Source organism: Aethalodelphis obliquidens, unplaced genomic scaffold (assembly GCF_003676395.1).
Source record: "Aethalodelphis obliquidens isolate GAN/ISIS:26980383/991018 unplaced genomic scaffold, ASM367639v1 scaffold8, whole genome shotgun sequence".
NCBI classification, from domain to species: domain Eukaryota; kingdom Metazoa; phylum Chordata; class Mammalia; order Artiodactyla; family Delphinidae; genus Aethalodelphis; species Aethalodelphis obliquidens.
The window spans coordinates 34,449,577-34,468,211 of record NW_020837952.1 but is presented as its reverse complement, the minus strand read 5'-3'; the positions used below and the strand labels follow the sequence as shown (position 1 = coordinate 34,468,211).

The window sequence follows — 18,635 nt, the reverse complement described above, 5'->3', positions numbered from 1 at the left end:
CCTAGATTGTTGAGTTCTTAAAGGCCGGGAAAATACCTCAGTCACCTCTGTACTCCTCAGAGCCAAATATACAGGAGATATTCGACAAACATATACTTGAACTAATGTTGCAGTCTAAAGCTATTTCCTACTTGCTTGATTGCTATGTATAGTACTCATTAAAACTAAATTCTATCACTAGACAACTAGTTAATCTGTAATTTTGGTGTATAGTTTATCTTTCATTTGCATAGAATGTGTATCTTAACCAGTTGTGGTCTATTATGCCATCTTATGCTGCCAAGAATCTTCTGTATATAATTTTCAGCTGAGTCCTTCAAGCTTTGAGGCAGGGTAAAAAAGGGTATGGACTTGGAACTGGAAGAGCTGTGTGTGATCGTTGATAATTAAAATAAGAATCAAGTTTATAATTTGTAAAGGTTGGTCACATTTTGTAACTCTATTAACTTCATAGTGTTGCTGAAGCTCAATGATATTCTGTGCAAGAAAGCCTACTGTAGCAAAGGCTATTGTTACTATATTGCCCAATAATTTAAACAAAACAATATGTTCCTTTCTACGTCTTCCTAAAAAGTTTAAATATGCTGCTGTATCAATTTGCTGCTCTAAAGCATATGCAAATGAGATTGGAATAGAAAACGCACAGCAGAAAAACATTAAGTGGATTCACAACATTAATTCATTCATCACGTTTATACAGTATTTACAACAAGCCAGGCATTGTGTGAAAACTTGTGATTAAATAAATTCAAGCCTGTCCTCCAGAGGTTTAGTTCCTTTGGGTATATTAATAAATAGCAAGCGGCCCCATTTCGCATCAAACTCTCTTGTGCGTCATAAGCTGTCTGGGACCAGCTTGAAATTCGCGCGGGCTGTCTCTTTAACGTGTAATAGAACTCTGATTGCATCGATCACAGGCTCATTACCCTCTCCCACCCATCGGTCTCTTTTCTATCCCAGTTACTACCCTCCTACTTGTGTCAAGTCGTGGGGAGCGCAGGTGTTAGTAAAAGTTGGCTTTGATGTGTGCCGGCACCTGACCCCGGGGCTTCCCGCTTGCCAGGTGGCGGAGGCCAGGCTCTCTACGGCGCGGGCGGAGCCTCGGGGCTCGGCTGGCCATGCCTGGAGCGCGGGGTTTGAGTGGGCCGTTGTTGTAGTGACCGCGAGGCGCTGCCGCTCCGGGCAGACTGTTCCGGGCGCCGCAAGGTCCCCCTTCCTACCTCGCCCCCTCCCTTTCCCCGATTCCCCACACGGGCAGGGGGCAGGAGCCAGGAGCCAACCGCTTCCCCCATGGCCTCCGCCCCGGTAAGGACGGGCTGGGGTGCGCCTCCCCGGAGCCGGTCCCGCCGGCTGGGGAGCCAGGTCGGGGCCGCGCCCGCACCTGGCGGGAGATGGAAGCAGACGTCCTCAGTTGGGTCCCGAGCCGCTAGCTCCTCGCCCCTCGCTCCGGGGCGCCGGTGACTCGTCCTCTGCCACTGGGACACCGGGAGCGCAGAGCCCTGGCCGAGCTCCCGGGCACTCCTCCCCGAGTCCCGGAGTTCCGACAGCCACGGCAGCTCCATGGACCCCAGAATTCTCTGAGGGTTTCCGTGGAGAGCCTGCGTCAGAATCACCTGGGAAGTTTTTGAAAAGTACCGAAGCCCGGGTCCCGCCTCGCACCTGTGACTGCGTGCCGGCGGGCGGGGTCCCGGAACGTGCATTTAAATGGAGCTGCCCAGGTGGTCCCTCGCGTGCGCTCTGTTCTGGGAAGCGCGAGTGGAGGATTCGGCCGGCTCTGCTGGGGAAGTTGGCGCTCGGCGTCCCCCTGTAGCGGTGGCCGCGTGTGCTCGCGCGGGGCGCTCCTGCTCTGCACACCCACCTTCGATGCGGCCGTTCCCGGGCCGGCCTCCGGGGGAGGGGACAGCGTTGATGCCCGACCCCTCCAAATTCGAGGTCAGCATCTGCTTTCAAAACTTGACAACTTTCCTTCCCAGGAGGACCCCGTTCTGCAGCGCTATTTTAAGGGCCACAAAGCGGCGATCACCTCCGCGGACTTTAGTCCCGACGGCAAACAACTTGGTAAGTTTTCTTTTTTTCTTTTTGTAATGAGACGCTCAACCGGTCAGAACCCTTGCCTCCTGTCCACGCCGGGCCCCCGCGAGAACCACTGAGGACGTATGGGTGGAGGTGGTGTTGAAAGCGGCCGAGATGCATTCGGAGCCAGAGTGGGCCCGAGCTGGGGCCACCTTGGTCATCCCGGCCCACAGCCCGGCCCCGCAGGGTCGCCTGTAGGCTTGGGCCTGGCCGACGACTTTCGCGAACTAACCACCAGGAGGAGTAAGTGGGAAGGGGCGGAGTTTGTCCTCGGCCCCGGGAGGGAGGGGTGTTGGCTGGAGAGTTTGTGAAAAGTTGTGAGACCAGCAGGAGGAAGTGGGGAGAGAGGCGTTGGGGCTGTTCCGGAGGTCGAGCACAGGGTGGTCTTAAGTGACCCCCGAGGAGCCCCCGCGGCTGGAAAGGAGCCGAGCGCCTGCATGAAAGGAGGAACCTGCTGGGAAGTTCGCTTCTACCTGAGCCCGGAATTCCAGCGTCGGGTCCCGCAGCCTTTCCCCTGCGTGGTGGCTCTGGTGGCCGCGTCCGCGCCCCAGCAATGAGGATCCGGATGGCCGTGAGGTGGACGTGGGCAGGCAAAAGCTGCCTGCTGCTGGCGCTTTTAACAGTGGCCTATCTCCTGGTGGAACTCTCCGTCTCCACTCTCCATGCCTCCCCAGGAGCCGGCCTTACCAGGGAGCGGGGCCCAAGACAGCTCTCAGACTCCGGGAAGAAAGCAGTGGATTTGTCTCGACCGCTTTATGAGAAGCCCCCTGCAGATTCCCATGCACTTGGGGAGTGGGGGAAGGCCAGCACACTCCAGCTCAAGGAGGGTGAACTGAAGCAGCAAGAAGAACTCATTGAGAGATATGCCATTAATATTTACCTCAGTGACAGGATTTCCCTGCACCGCCACATAGAGGATAAAAGAATGTATGAGTGTAAATCCAAGAAATTTAACTATAGGAGACTTCCCACCACTTCTGTTATCGTTGCTTTCTATAATGAAGCCTGGTCGACTTTGCTCCGCACCATCCACAGTGTTTTAGAAACTTCTCCTGCAGTCCTTTTGAAGGAGATCATCTTAGTCGATGACTTGAGCGACAGAGTTTATTTGAAGACACAACTTGAAACTTATATCAGCAATCTCGATAGAGTCCGCTTGATTAGAACAAATAAGCGGGAGGGGCTGGTTAGGGCCCGTCTGATTGGGGCCACTTTTGCCACTGGGGATGTCCTCACTTTCCTGGATTGTCACTGTGAGTGTAATACTGGTTGGCTGGAGCCACTTTTGGAAAGGATTGCTAAAGATGAAACAGCAATTGTTTGTCCTGTTATAGACACCATTGATTGGAATACTTTTGAATTCTATATGCAGACTGGGGAGCCCATGATTGGTGGGTTTGACTGGCGTCTAACGTTCCAGTGGCATTCTGTCCCCAAACATGAAAGGGAGAGGAGGAAATCGAGAATTGACCCAATCAGATCACCCACCATGGCTGGAGGACTGTTTGCTGTCAGCAAAAAATATTTTCAGTACCTTGGAACTTATGACACTGGGATGGAAGTGTGGGGAGGTGAAAATCTGGAGCTGTCTTTTAGGGTGTGGCAGTGTGGAGGTAAACTGGAGATCCACCCCTGTTCTCACGTGGGCCACGTTTTCCCCAAGCGGGCGCCATATGCTCGGCCCAATTTCCTGCAGAATACTGCTCGGGCAGCGGAAGTGTGGATGGACGGGTACAAAGAGCATTTCTACAATCGAAACCCTCCAGCAAGGAAAGAAGCTTATGGCGATATTTCTGAAAGAAAGTTACTACGAGAACGGCTGAGGTGCAAGAGCTTTGACTGGTATTTGAAAAATGTGTTTTCTAATTTACATGTTCCAGAGGATAGGCCAGGCTGGCACGGAGCTATTCGCAGTATTGGGATCTCTTCTGAATGTTTAGATTATAATTCTCCTGACAACAACCCCACAGGTGCTAACCTTTCACTGTTTGGATGCCACGGTCAAGGAGGCAATCAATTCTTTGAATATACTTCGAACAAAGAAATAAGGTTTAATTCAGTGACAGAGTTATGTGCAGAGGTTCCTGAGCAAAAAAGTCACGTGGGAATGCAAAATTGTCCCAGAGATGGGTTTCCTGTTCCAGCAAACATTATTTGGTATTTTAAAGAAGATGGAACCATTTTTCATCCCCACTCAGGACTGTGTCTTAGTGCTTACCGGACACCTGAGGGCCGACCTGATGTTCAAATGAGAACTTGTGATGCTCTAGATAAAAATCAAATCTGGAAGTTTGAGAAATAGAAGAGCATAACAGCACTTTCTCGTCCTGAGCTGACGATAGCTTGAGCAAAGTCAAAGAGCCTTCAGAGAGCCTCAGTGAAGATTAAGTTTATCAGCATTCACCCAGTGGTCATCTGCAAGAGCTCTGTAAAAGCTGTGGATCATTTTGGTAAAAACACTGAAACTGGGTACACAGAGAGCTGCTGTTTAATATTTCAAAGTGCCTTACTTATGGGTTTTATTTAAGAGCTTTGTCAATATGGTCTCTTCTTAATGAATTTGACTTGAGATACACAAAACATTTAAGTGCCAGACTTAATGTTAAAGAACGTAAAAGTCCATGCAAAACGAGGGATGATTTATTTTGATGGGTAAGTTCATTGCGCATCCCATCAAAAAAAAAAAAAAACAACTCATAAATGTGCAGTTTGAGCTATTGCTATTTTTATTGTACATAGAATTTGAATTTCCTTTAGCCAGCACATTAAATTTTAGGTTTTGTTTATTTTTTTAATTCTAATTTTCCTTTACTCAAATAGAAATCAAGGAAAGTTAATCTTAAGGAGAAAGACCTGGTTTAGACATATGTGTCATTAGATGTGAATTTGAATGTAAGTTTAGAGGTCTTTTTAACATACAGACATCTCAGAAAAATATACCCATATCTGAATGAAATGAGAGATATTTACATTCCAGACTGCAAACTTGAGCTATTGGACTTAACTGATCTATATTGATACCTCACATCACTCTGATTTTGTAAGCTGTCCTCTCTGTGAACTTGTTTGTGTGTGTAGGGCATTTTCTGATTGCACTTCCTTAAGTTATGAATGTATTGGAGAGGGACTCGTTCAGAATACTGTGCTTCTCTTTGTTAATGCTTAATCACTTAAAGTAAATGCTTAATCACTTAAAATTAACACAATAGAGGACAGCTGCATTTACTGAAATGTGTGAAACTGAAAGTGGGCCCACATCTACAAAAACTGTGGAACTCTCCTACAGACTTCTTGCTGATTAGGACTTTTAAGGATCAATTTTAAGAAAACAAGGGGAAAAGATAGCCTTGGCAATGGTGGATGCTGCCTTCCAGGTTGTTTTCTGCACCTAACCCTGAGCCTGGTGCTTAGGCAGCTGTCAGTAGTTGTGGGTGAATGACTGACTGAATGAATGGCTCAGCTGATGATTGTGACTTTGGTCAAGTCATTTGATTGACTTAGTTTGGGCCTCAGTTTCTCATCTGTAAAATGTGGGTGCTGGAGCAGGTCTTGAAGATCTCTCCAGCTCTGAAATGTTATGCTTGTACATTCAGTCACTGTGCAATCTTTACAACACCTTTATTTCCTCCCTGCTAACGTAGGTAATGTTGTTGCGCAACGTTCAGTCCAGTTATGAAGCTGGAAAAAAAGAAATGGTTTTAAAAATTAAGTGAGCTGAGCTCAACTGAAGTGGTTTATTTTGGATTGAATGGAGAGTTGTGGTCAGTGTTTGTATTCATTTTATTTTGACAATTGCTGAACCAATTTTTGTTTTTTATCTTTAATCTTTCAAACTCTAAAAGTTATCTTTTGGGTTAAGAATATGAATATTTTCCAAACTAAATTATGCAAGAAGTAAACATACTTTAAAAAATTATTTTTACTGGTTTTATTCCAATGTTGTATCCAGAATTCAATCACAGGCTGAATTCAGAATTAAATCTTAATTAGTTCATTGTGGTCTAGATTTGTGAAAAATGCATGCTCCATAAAGCATCAGTCCACAGTACTCGGAAGTTGTTTTCGGTGTCTACTTGATGACTTGGAGAGTAGGAACTTTGCAAAATCTAAATTTAAGAAAAGTTTGTAGGATAACCATTTCAAAAAGTAAAATTGCTATGTATTTTGAATATTTTGTTTCTCTTTTGTTTCTTAAAATAAAAATGTGTTAATAACTTTATGTTATGTAGCAAAGAATTGTCCAGATTCCATGTGCAGTGTGCATGGCCCTGGGTACAGTTTAGGAGGGTTTGTAATCTGCTCTGATGTGGTTAATTGGCAGCAGATATGCTCCTAAACCCACCCTCACCCCTTGCTCAGTCTGCCTTTTCGTCTTTAAAAATCACCCTTTCTCTTTTTATTTATTTTTGTTGTTCTTCTTATCCCCCTATCAAATGGGAAACTAAGATTGACATATTCTAAATGTACTTACTGGAATTATTTTTATTCTAGAATCTTGCTGCTCCCATCGAAAAAAAAGGGAGCATTGAAAAGTAAAGCGCTTAATTCTTTATTTACCTTTTGCCTAAATTGCAGGGTGTGACCTGTTAATCTTTTTGGAAGAAATTTTAGGCTAGTGTTTTATTTATATCAGTAATTTGGAATCAGTGGGCTGTTCATTCCTCACAGTAATGTAGGTAACGGAAGAATGAGACCCAATTTTCATATATAGGCATTTCCAATTTAATTCCTAAAATACACTGTAAAACTACAAAGTATATTTTGATTGCCTACTTCTAATTTATTGGTACCAAAGCTGTCTTTTGCAGTAGATAATTAAGAGTTGATCTTTTAATTTATATGCTTAAAAACAGTTTTATAAAAAATTTGGTAGACAAGAAGTTTCAACTTTAAATGGTCACTATGTTATTTAGTGTTCAGTTCTATGAATATGTTGAGTAAATAGTCATTTTTAGCAGCCATTTAAAAAAATGATAATCTGGTCATCTACAGGATCTCTATAACTCAGAATAACTTGTTTGTAAACGAAGATTTGTCTGTGCACCCAGTAGTAGGCTCCTGAGTATTCATTAATTGTTGGCAAATCTCACTTTTCTAGGTTGATGATAGGAGGTTATTTTTCAGTTGTGTAATTTTAGTTGGTTTAGGGTCTCAATTTTAATTAATAAAATACTTAGTTTTGACTTTTTTGTCCTTTTCTATTGATGTTTTAATAATGTTTTAAAATGAGCACAAGGAATGTTGAGGTTCAGATTAATCTCTTTTGAACGATGAATTTTTTTGTGTGTGATGAGCGGTTTCCATCCTTCTTTCCTTTTGTCAATGGTATTTGCAATATTGATTAAGACATATAAAATAAAATGTGTGCCTAATTATTTTTGCAAATGGATTCTGATGATTTTAGTCCCTGGGGTCACTCTTCCTGTGTACACATTTATTGATGGTTATAGAAGTAAGTTAGCTTGTAATTATTTTACTTATTTGACAATGCAGGCAGTAGAATGTTTTAAAAAGTTGAATTTCATGTATTATCTTGCAAAGTGTCATTAACCAGCAAGTATTCTGAAGTGGTGTTAACACTACTCGTGCATTAACTACTCATAAACAAACTGGAAATGATCGGAGATCTCTGGGACAAATTGGGGACACTATAGAAGGAGGCAAGTGGGTACGTGGGCACCTTAGCACAAATTTCAGAACCCTGGGCCGAAAAGAAATGTCTGTCCTGTAAACTGCATAGCTTCCCATTTCCCTCAACCTTCTCTCTGCATCACCCTGTCCCTAAGTGCAATTCCTGTCCACCAGTAGCATCTCTGTCCCTCTTTTAGTGATTCCCTCCAAACACCCTCCACCCCTGCCTCTCCCTGGCCTGAAACACTGCCTGAGCATCACCAGCCCAAGGACTCCGCTTTGTATATCAGATGTCTTATAGCCACGTTTAGGATATGTGTAGTCAAGCTAAACATATTTTCACTGATCTTTTTTTTTTATGTACAGTTTAAAACGTTACTATAAATATATGTTATAATCTTCCTAATAATGAGTAATATAATCTTGCTAGTAAGTTTCTAAATGACTGCAACCCTATGCAGATCATTTCATCTCTCTGTGTTTCAGTTTCATGAACGTTAGAAAACACTGGAAAATCCGTAGAGACAATATTAGTGGCTGCCAGGGCCTGGAGGAGGCAGGAATAGAGAATGATTGCTAATGAGGATGGGTTTTTTGGAGGGTGTGGTGATGGTGATGAGAATGTTCTGGAATTAGTGACGGTGGTTGTACAACTTTGGGCAAAACACTGAATTGTACACTTTAAAAGGGTGAATTTGTGGTATGTGAATTGTATCTCAATTAAAAAAAAAGTTCAGGGGAGAAAAAGAGGCTGGAGAATTTCATGTGTCTCAGAAAAGATTGCTCTTTTCTCTGTCCCTCTGTGCATAGTAGACTTTAAAACAGGCCAGCAGTATTTATTGTTGATACTTGAGTCATGCTGTAATTCAGCAGAATTAAGGAAGTTAGATAAATATGTGAATCTCCGAGCTTCGTATGAGGGTGCAGGTGGAAACCAGTTTGTATTGGAGTTTTTTCTTAAGATTTCAAAAAAACCTCAATCCTTTTGAACAGGAGGTAGAGATTATTATACAAGGTGAAACGAGTTCCCAGAGTATATAATTGTCTGTGGCAGAACTGAAGACTAGAGAACTCCTTCTAACTTGCTAGTTAGTAGTCAGACACTACTTTTCCTTTTGTGCCCAACTTGATCATTTCCCAGGCTGGCTGGGAAGGGATGTCTGCTGCAGGCCAGCAGTGTCCTCAGCTGTCTGATCATCATTCTAACCCATTTATTTACACTTATCTAATCCTCTTCATAAAAGGAATAGGAGGTACTCTATTTACTTAGTACTCTTTTTTTTTTTTCTTTAAAGTTAATTCTGCTATGTGTCAGGTGCTGTCTTATGCTTGGGTGTACATACAGAGATGTACAAAACAGGTGTGCTTCTTATGATGGTATGAAGAATTCACAGTCCAGTGATAGAGACAGATATTAACAAGTAAACATACAAATCATGTGCAGATACAACTTGAAACTGGAAAACAACCAAATGCTGTGAAGAAAAGGAACAGGTTTCTTTGAGGGATGAAAACTGGGGCAAAGTACTTAAGTTTATGGGGTCAAAGAACATTTCTCCGTGGAAGTTAGATTTAGCTCAAGACCTGAAGGAGGAGCTAGCTAGGCAAAGACTAGAGACAGAATAGAATAAGCAAAAATCAAGGGTGGGAAAGAGCTTGTCCTTGATCAAGGAAATAAAAGAAGGCCAGAATGGGTAGAGCCTGTAAACAAATGAAGAAAGAGAGCTTTGGGAGGTGAAATTGCAGGGGGAGGCCGAGGCAGCTTGAGTTGTCTTTGGAGGCTATAGTGGGTTAAACGGCGACCCCCCAAAAGATATGTCCATGTCCTAATCCCTGGAACTTGTAAATGTGACTTTATTTGAAAGAAAAGGTCTTTGCAGATGTAATCAAGGATCTTGAGCAGGGATCCTCCTGAACTATCTGGGTGGGCCCTAAAATGAGACATACAGAGGAGATAAGAGGAGGAGGCCACGTGAAGTCAGAGATCGGAATGATAGAGCCACTGGCCAAGGAGCTCCTGGAGGCACCAGAAGCTGGAAAAGGCAAGGAATGAAATCCCTAGAGCCTTTAGAGGGAGTGTGATCCTGCCAACACCTTGATTTTGGACTTCTGGCCTCCAGAACCGTGAGAGAATAAATTTCTGTTGCTTTAAGCCTCCAAGCTTTTGGTAATTTGTTATGGCAGCCACAGGAAACTAAGAGGGCATGTTTTAGGCTTTTGTTCTGAGAGTCATGGAAATTTGTTGAAGGATTTTAAATGAGGGAATGATACAATATGATTTATACCTCAAAAATATCACTCTGGTTACTACGTGGAGATTGAACCACTGTGAGTAGAGAAATCAGTTAGGAGCTATTATATCAGCAGGAGATGATGGTGGTTCAGACTAGGATGGTGGTCTTCAAACTCGGTGATAGCCTGGGAAAGAGAAATTTGGGAGTTACTAGCATACAAATGGTATTTAAAGTCATGGGAATAGATGAGGTCACCTGGGAAAAACATAGAACAATGAGGGCAAATGGTCCATTTCTGAGTCCTAAGGCTCTCCAACCTTTGGATCAGAAGAGGAAATGACAAAAGAATCAAAGAAGGAATAGTCGGAAAAATAGGAGGGGAACCCATTATAGTAAGGTATTATGAAAGCCAAGGTGTAGATAGAGTGGAGTAAAAATGTAGAAGAGAGAGAAGAAGATATTAAATAGTCATTAGAAAGAGTGGGGAAGGGAACTATTATAGAATTGAGCACCACTGGGTAGTGTGGAAGATCCGTGTGCAATTAGCGATCATGAATTTATAGTATTTCCAGTCTTCCTGGGAGTGTGTCTAGCAATTCTCACTGGCACAGATACAGTCTCAGAAAAGGCAGAGCGACTGGGATTTTGCCAGAGGAATTTGAAGGAAGGAGGAAAAGTCAAAGGATTGAATATATGTGTAAGAAGGGGTTTATAATTTGGATAAGGAGAGCAGTGAGGATTATAAATCAGATAGTGAAATGAAGATAGTGATAGAGAGCCTCAGTGGAGAACATAGGTCAATGGATTGGAGTTCTGGATGAGTTAGAAGCTCATCCAGAAAAGAAGCTATAAGAAAAGCATGTTGTCAAAGGGTAGTGGGTTTCATTTAGCAATCAGGGAAGTGTTGGTTCTGCTGGCGACAAAATCCAGGGTTTGACCATGGAATGGGCTGCTGAGGAAGCATGGAAGAAAAGGTCTTTGGAGAGGCCTGGTTGTCCCTTTAGTCTGAAATATTCTTCACCACCTCACTCTGGTTGGCTGGCTCCTTCCTGTGCTTCACGCCTCCACTTAAAATGCCACTGATTACTCCATCTGAATAAAGTATTCTATGCCCATGAAAAATTCTCATGTGACATCCTGCTTTATCGTTCATGTCTCTTAGCACAATTTAAAGTGATATGCTTGCCTGCTAATTGACTTGTTTCCCTCTTCTCTGCTTAAATTTAAGCCTATACCAGGGCTCCCTGTTTTACAAATAAAGTAGTTCAGCACAAAGAGGCACATGGACAAGTGCTGGCAAGATAATCTTTGGTCTTTGCTTTGGGTGTTAGCATGGCTAAAGCAGATTTTGCTGGGAGAACGGTGATAGGTGTACTGTTCACATGGCTTTGGAGAAAGATATTTTCTTCCATTAAGATCCTGTGTCTGAGATGCAGTATAGATTTTAGCACTTGAAAATGCTGCCCGAGTCAAGAGCTCTCCTGCAATTTTCAGATAAGTTTGTGACCTGCCAGCATATTTGATTTTGCATTTATTGAAATGTTCATTAAAACAATGCGTCTACTGAAACCCAAAGAAGTTACTTAAATGAAATAAAGCTTCACACAAACTTAAATTTAAAAAAAAAATTAAGCTCCCTATTCAGAGATTTTTGCCTGTATCGTTACTTAGGACTCTCCCCACCCCGCCCACCATGCCTTACATGTGGTAGGGGTGAGATATCTGTTGAATGAACTAATAATACCAGGAGTTAGAACGGAGAGAAAGACCTGAAGCGTGAAAGAGAAAATGATTGTTGCTTGAAAGGGCTGCAGGGAACTTGATGTCCCCGAGCAGAGTCAAAGTGTAAGTAGGTTAGTAGGAGGAGGGACTTTCAGAGAGGAGGATGTGTATACAAGAGGGATCATGTAGTGGGTGTTTCTCTGGCCCGTGGTAGCTTTGGGGAAGGAGAGCAGGCATGGGTACCAGGGTCAGCTAAGGGGCTATCTGGAGCATTATGGGAGAGAGTGCAGGGTAATTGATGACCAGAGAGGCTGAAGACTTAAATTCCTGGTCATGACTGGAGGAAACAGCATGAAGCATGGTGGATTTATACTCAGTAGCCTCTTGGAAGGTGGTGGGCTCTTGGGTTTCACAGGATGAGTTGGAAGGTGATCAGAGAGGAGAGGATGGGAAAAAATGACCACCTGTGAAATACCATCCCTCTTTATGCAGACAGAAACTGGAAGTTGAGTAACTTTGCTGAGGCGGTATAGCTAGTAAGCAGCAGAGCTTGGGTGAGCCTGACTTCCAGTCGGCCTCTGGAGCCACACTCTTTTCCATTAGGGCAGTTTCCCAGAGGGGCACACTTAAGTTTATACAAATGTTAGAAGAGTTTAAGAGCATTTTCATGTGACGTGCACAATCTGAGCTGCACTTTAGAAGCTTCCATTTAAAACGATATATTTTAACATTGATGTTGTCACCTTTTCCTCTTTTTGTGTTCAAGGTTACCCTGTCATTGATTCATTCCCTATTTAATCTGTGGGACGTTTGTAGAGTAAATGACAGTATAGGACAAGTTTATATCTCCTTTTTCTTTCTGAATAGAGGCAGAAGGAAATTGTGAATTTTTAAGTTATTTTCCTCACAGTGAAACTATAATTAAAGTTTGCCAGAAATTCTTTTTCTATTCTGGTTCTTGATGGCAACCTGTGTAGCAGATTTACTTAAGTTCCTCCTACTGTTATAGTTTTAAAAATTGCTCCCAAGCACTAAAGTAAGCTCGGGTACACACTGAGAAGCAGTAGCAGAGTGCAGTATTTCTCAGATGTCCACATATATCAGAATGGACTGAGAAAGTGATCAAAAGTTCAGATTCCTGGGTTTTACTCCAGAGAATGTAACTTACTAGAAATACACGTTTTTCACAAGGTCCCCAAGTAATTCCAATGGGGATAATCAGTAAATCCCCAGAGCTTCTCCAAGCACTGGGTTCTTGGTTAAATGCCCCGGCTGTGGAGTCTGATAGACCCGGTTAAACACAGAGCTCTACTCCTTTCAACGTGCGTGACTCTGGGCAAGTTACTTCACCTCACCAAGCCTCATTTCCTCATCTGTAAAAAAGGGATAATAATGGTCACCTAAGTCATTGTGAGGATTATGTAAAAGGATGTTTACCAAGTTCTTAAAAGTACTCCCGCAGTGACAACTCGAGAAGGGTTTGTGTTAAGATTGTCACCCCTCATCGAGATACAGAATTTGAATACGTTAAATTTCTCCACATTGTCATTACTAAAGATTATTCTTAAAGCAGTCACAACTCCTTTGAGACTCTGCTTACACCAGCAAGCTAACTACTTAGTGTCAGCTAGCAAGAAAATTATTCCCTCATTCAGACAGGAATTTTAAGTCAGTGCCATCACTTAATTATACTATTACATAGTGCTTGGATTGTACAAACAATTCTGAAAGTATTAGATAGGGTATTAAAGTTTATCTAGTTACGGTTAGAATATTATCTTTTTATTGTGCAACCATCTCCCTTCTGTCTGGGTTTATGGATGTGTATGCCTGGGGATTACATTTTATTTTTCTTTTCTTAAAAATACTTATAGTTGGGCTTCCCTGGTGGCGCAGTGGTTGAGAGTCCACCTGCCGATGCAGGGGACGCAGGTTCGTGCCCCGGTCTGGGAGGATCCCACATGCCGCGGAGCGGCTGGGCCCGTGAGCCATGGCTGCTGAGCCTGCGCGTCCGGAGCCTGTGCTCCGCAACAGGAGAGGCCACAACAGTGAGAGGCCCGCGTACCGCAAAAAAAAAAAAAAAAAAAAAAATACTTACAGTGAACTCCTTCTCTTAGATTTCCTTAGAAGATTTCCTTGTTTATATTTTCCTGAAGAAGGTGGTCCAGTGTTTCTGTTGTGAACCAAAGACCACCATGAACCTGGAAATGCAACAGAAAGTACAAAATCATGGTGCCCTCAAACTAGAGAGCTGAGTTTCATTCTGGTAGTGGGTTTTAAAGCAGAACATAATGAGGGTAGGAAATATATTGAGGGACTTCTGCAATAATTGAAAAATTCAAGAATTTCTATATGGAGGTGATTGAGTTATTAGGACTCTCTTGATTATGGAATGAAAAGGCCTAAGAGGAATATAATCCAAATTTATAAAGTTGTGAAAGATACTATATTATGAACATGGACCTTTTTAGTAAATTCTAAAATATGTACTCTTTGACCCATCAATAATTCTTTTGGGCATTTATCACAGTGTTATTTTGCATATGTCAGAAATGACACATGTACATTGCAGCATCATTTGTAAACAACCTAAATAGGGTAGACTGCTTAGATAAATTAAGGTATAGCTACACCATAGAATACTATGCAGCTATTAAAAAGACTAAGGCCAACTTCTGCCTCCAGACACGATAGTAACTGGTAACCAAACTTGCCCTCCAGCTGAAAACAACTGTAAAATGAGACAGAATATATGAGGCAACTGTTTTCGGGCATTGAGCAAACAGGGAATGTAAACCGGTGATCCTTGCAAGAAGGAAACACCTTCTTGCAACGAAGGTGAGCTCCTCCCTACTTGGCTTTCTCCCCAGGGGCACTCTTCCTGCTGCACAGCAGAGGTAGAGCAAAGCGGAGCAGAGGTCTTAGTTCTTCTGCCTGTGTCCGGGCTGAATGCGTGTGGCAGGGTTCCTGAGAAGCTGCTGCTGAGTGGGGTACGTGGCCTCAGATGTCTGTGGGGCCTGCTGCAGTTTTGGCTGAGGTGCAAGTTGAGAGAGTGTGAGGTCTAGCGGAGACCCCTTCCTGCCGGGCTGAAAGAGGAGTGGTGAGCCCAGTGACCATGCCGGGCTAGAGCGCTCCAGCTCTAGCTCAGACAAAGGGGAGATCTTGCCCAGCATCTCAGGCGAGACACCAGGGAGGCCAGGCCTTAGGCATCAGGACCACATCTGAAATAAAGGGCATGCCCGAAAACTAAATTTAAAACTGAAGTAGATTTGCTCTAATAAAGAATAAAACCAAGGCTGGCAAGATCAAAAGGAGTAAAACTGCACCCTGAACTCTAGTTAGTAGCACCGCTTTTTGCAGGGGTGTGGGTTAGTGATTCTGAAACCGTTTGCGTGCTCTAGACTTGAACAAAAATATATTGAGTGTAACGTGAGCCAGATTTTTTACTGTGGGGGAAGAGAGTTATAAATGTAAGAAGAGGGAGGGCTGGAATGTATTTGGTGCTGTTAGATGGAATTAGAGTTATCAATATGAACTCATGGTTTTTAATATCTTTATCTTCATTTCTACATATTGATAGATACAGCTTTCTATTTATATCTGCTTTCTTAGTTCTGCCTGCTGAGATTTCTATTTATACCTTATTTCTTAGTTCTGTTAGCTGTCACAGCAGTAGCAATGAGCAAACATAGTTTCCAGATCTTGGTTTCTAAATACCACTCTCTATTAAGAGGAATCAGAGCTTCTTGGGGAGAAAAGACCTATTCCAGGGCTGGAGCAGGGAAAGTACATCTTGGAACATCTTGTAATTCTAGAAGTAAGGAAGTATTCAAAATGATGGACACATATCAGAAGGACACAGAGGCCAGCTTTAAGGGGCTCTTACTAGCCAAATCTGGAACAATATGAGTCAAAATAAATAATGATAGCTTTGAATTATAACCCACAGTAAAATAATCTGAGTTCACACTGATACGAACAAGTATCTGAATAAGTAGATAAGTGGAGAAAAAGAGAAGATTCTTCCTTAAAGTAACAAATTAACAAATTAAACATTAGTTCATTAATTAAACATTAATTAGTAAACCATAGGAAGAATAATGGGTTGGAAAATCATTGAAGGGTGCTAAAATTAGTGGGTGATGGACTTCCCTGGTGGCACAGTGGTTGAAAATCCGCCCACCAATGCAGGAGACACGGGTTCAAGCCCTGGTCCGGGAAGATCCCACATGCTGCGGAGCAACTAAGCCTGTGCGCCACAACTGCTGAAGCCCACGTGCCTAGAGCCCATGCTCCGCAACACACAAGAGAAGCCACCGCAATGAGAAGCCCACATACCGCAAAGAAGAGTAGCCCCCGGTCTCCGTGACTAGAGACAGCCCTCTCACAGCAACAAAGACCTTACGCAGCCAAAAATAAATAATTAATTAAAATTAGTGGGTGACAGTTTATTGAGGAAGAGGATATTTATATAGTTTACAGTATCTCCCGAAAAAATACTAATTAATTACAAAGTGGAAAAATACTAACTTTACAAGGCAAAAACTACCTAAGCCAAGTGATCAAAGTTAATCTCACCAGTACTGGGACAGATACCAAGCGTACCCTGATATGATGCACTGATAAGGGCACAACATAATTTTTGTGGTGTTCTTGTCAAAAGTGTATATCCTGAATCTAATGGCAAGGAAACAACAGGAAAAAAACAAACTCATTAAAAAAGATCAGATTTGTGATTACCAGAGGCAGTGGTGGGGGAAGGGGGATTTGGATGGAGGTCGTCAGAAGGTACAAGCCTCCAGATGTAAGGTAAATAAGTACTAGGGGTGTATAACTATAATTGACACTGCTGTACGTTGTATATAAAAGCTGTTAAGAGAGTAAACTCTTAAGAGTTCTCATCATGAGGAAAAATATTTTTTTCCCTATTTCATTACTGGATCTCTATGAGATGGTGGATGTTCACTAAACTTACTGTGGTCATCATTTGATGTGTGTAAGTCAAATCATTATGCTGTACACCGTAAACTTCTACAGTGCTGTATGTCAATTATATCTCAATAAAAATGGAAGAAAAAAATCCAGAAAAAAAAGTAATTTGACACACATATTTGCTTAAACACACGGGAGGATACTCAAGGAAATGAGTATCCTCTCTCCTATGTGCTTAAACAAATATGTTAACTATGCCTCTAGGAAGGGAAACCAGGTGGCCAAGGGCTGGAGGGAAATTTGGTAAATACTCTTGTAATACTAGAATTCTGCATCATATACATTTATTACCGTTAGAAAAGATAATTTAACAACAAATGCAATAATTGGGAGGCAGTACCATCTCTTTCCAGAAAAAGGTATTCCTCGCAAAGCAAACCTCCAGTTAACTGTAGTTGATTTTGGTTAAATCAATGAGAGAGCTCGGGTTGAGGAAAGAAAGTTATTGCTACTTAAGGTGACGCAATAACTGTTGGCCTTTTGGACATTATGGAGAGCAAACCATTAGTATGCTCTTTGTTGTCACCTCCAGAGACCTGACACTGGCCTAGGTGACTGTGGACTTTGTTCTTTCTTTTGTCCTAATGAGGATTTCTTGAAACAATAGATTATTGTTATAAAATATAAATACTTTTTTTTTAAATGGGTAGATTTAATGGTTAAATTTTTAACTTCCTCCCTTTGATAGTTTATCTTAAAATAGATGAGTCAGATGACGATTAGGTACAAGCTTTGACATTTTAAATGATGTGGTAATGTTTATAGAGGGTGTGGTTCACTAGAAATGTATGAAAGCAAATTCCAGGTTGACACTGTACAACATTGACACCAATAATCAAACACCTTTTATTATTGTGGTATTAGGGTTTGGTGGCGCAGGGTTAAGGAAGTAAGGAGGGAAATTCAGTGTTGGTTTTCAGAGTTTCCAATAAGAATGCATTCATGGGCTTTTTGTAGATTGTTAGTCTTTTTTTCTGTTTTCTTGAAATTTGGAAGAAAAAGTAGAGTGTACCCTGAGCCACACAGTTGTAATTGGGACATCCCTGACTCTAGTGTTTCATAATTATTAGGGCTTGGAAATGCCACCTTGCTGTAAGGTTTTGGTGTCCTTTAAACCACGCGTTCATCCTGCCCTCTCATCACTTCTCTTTAGCGGGTCTCAGGCTGATAATAGCCAAGTGTTGCTTTAATGTAGCCATCAACTCTAAATTTATGATTTTTGAGCATCTACTCTGCTTAAGATGTCCTTTTCCTTTTCTGACAAAATATGTAAAGGCTCAAGTCCTGTGGCACCTTCTCAGTTAAGTGTCATGTTCTCATTCCTCTGGCTCTGCCCTCTGCCCCTCCCCCCCACCCAGCCCATGCCACCCCTAATCAATTGTTGCTTCACCATGATCCTATAATAACATTTTTTCTGGTCCTTGTCATATTAAACATTAGTGACCCTGTAAACCTTCAGTGAGTTCATGGATCAATTGTGTATTAACTCCCTCCACTGCCTCCCTCCCATTTTCTCCTCCACCCACACCATTCCAGCTTTGATCCCACCACTTCACTGAAACAAATCTTGTTGCCAAGCCAACGTTTGATCCTCGGGCCTAGGGCTGGCTTCTTGGGCAAATGACCTGTATCGTTGCGTAGGTCTCATACTTGGTTTAATGCTCTGCTATCATGGTCTTGAAATTCTTAATGATTTCCCACAAGGGCCTCCACATTTACACTGGACCCCCCAAATTATGTAGCTGGTCGTGTTCAGGCCTGATCTTAACCAGATCTCTTCAAAGCACTTCACACAGCCCGTCAGCCTCTTGGAACACATCCTGAATTCCTGGACACCAGTCTCCTTGCCCCCTCCCCCTCCATTTATGGCTCCTTCCTGTCTCTCCCTTCTCTCCAGGTTAAGTATCTGCACCCTCTTCTTTATCTAGACTCACTGCCTGAGTGATCCCATCCAGTTTCCAGTCTTTAATGTATTATCTACAC

The 18,635-nt window shown here is 42.5% G+C and overlaps 2 protein-coding genes across 7 annotated transcripts in view; both read left to right on the top strand.

The window, feature by feature from the left end:
- The first annotated feature begins 1,087 nt into the window (after window positions 1-1,087).
- The window catches only part of POC1B (POC1 centriolar protein B), a 107,589-nt gene continuing 90,041 nt past the window's right edge, over window positions 1,088-18,635 (top strand). Inside the window, exons 1-2 of one of the 6 annotated variants that reach the window (XM_027107165.1) lie at window positions 1,088-1,305; window positions 1,974-2,058. In XM_027107165.1, coding sequence (XP_026962966.1) covers window positions 1,291-1,305; window positions 1,974-2,058 — 100 coding nt within the window. In that variant the 5' untranslated portion in view covers window positions 1,088-1,290. Of the gene's footprint in view, window positions 1,306-1,643; window positions 2,059-14,562; window positions 14,651-18,635 lie in introns of those variants that run through there. The other 5 variants (XM_027107161.1, XM_027107160.1, XM_027107159.1 and 2 more) reach the window with 5 other exon arrangements.
- Window positions 2,065-7,256, top strand: GALNT4 (polypeptide N-acetylgalactosaminyltransferase 4). Its single transcript, XM_027107158.1, has one exon. It carries the CDS (start codon window positions 2,627-2,629, stop codon window positions 4,373-4,375), a length of 1,749 nt encoding a protein of 582 aa, XP_026962959.1. The 5' UTR covers window positions 2,065-2,626; the 3' UTR covers window positions 4,376-7,256.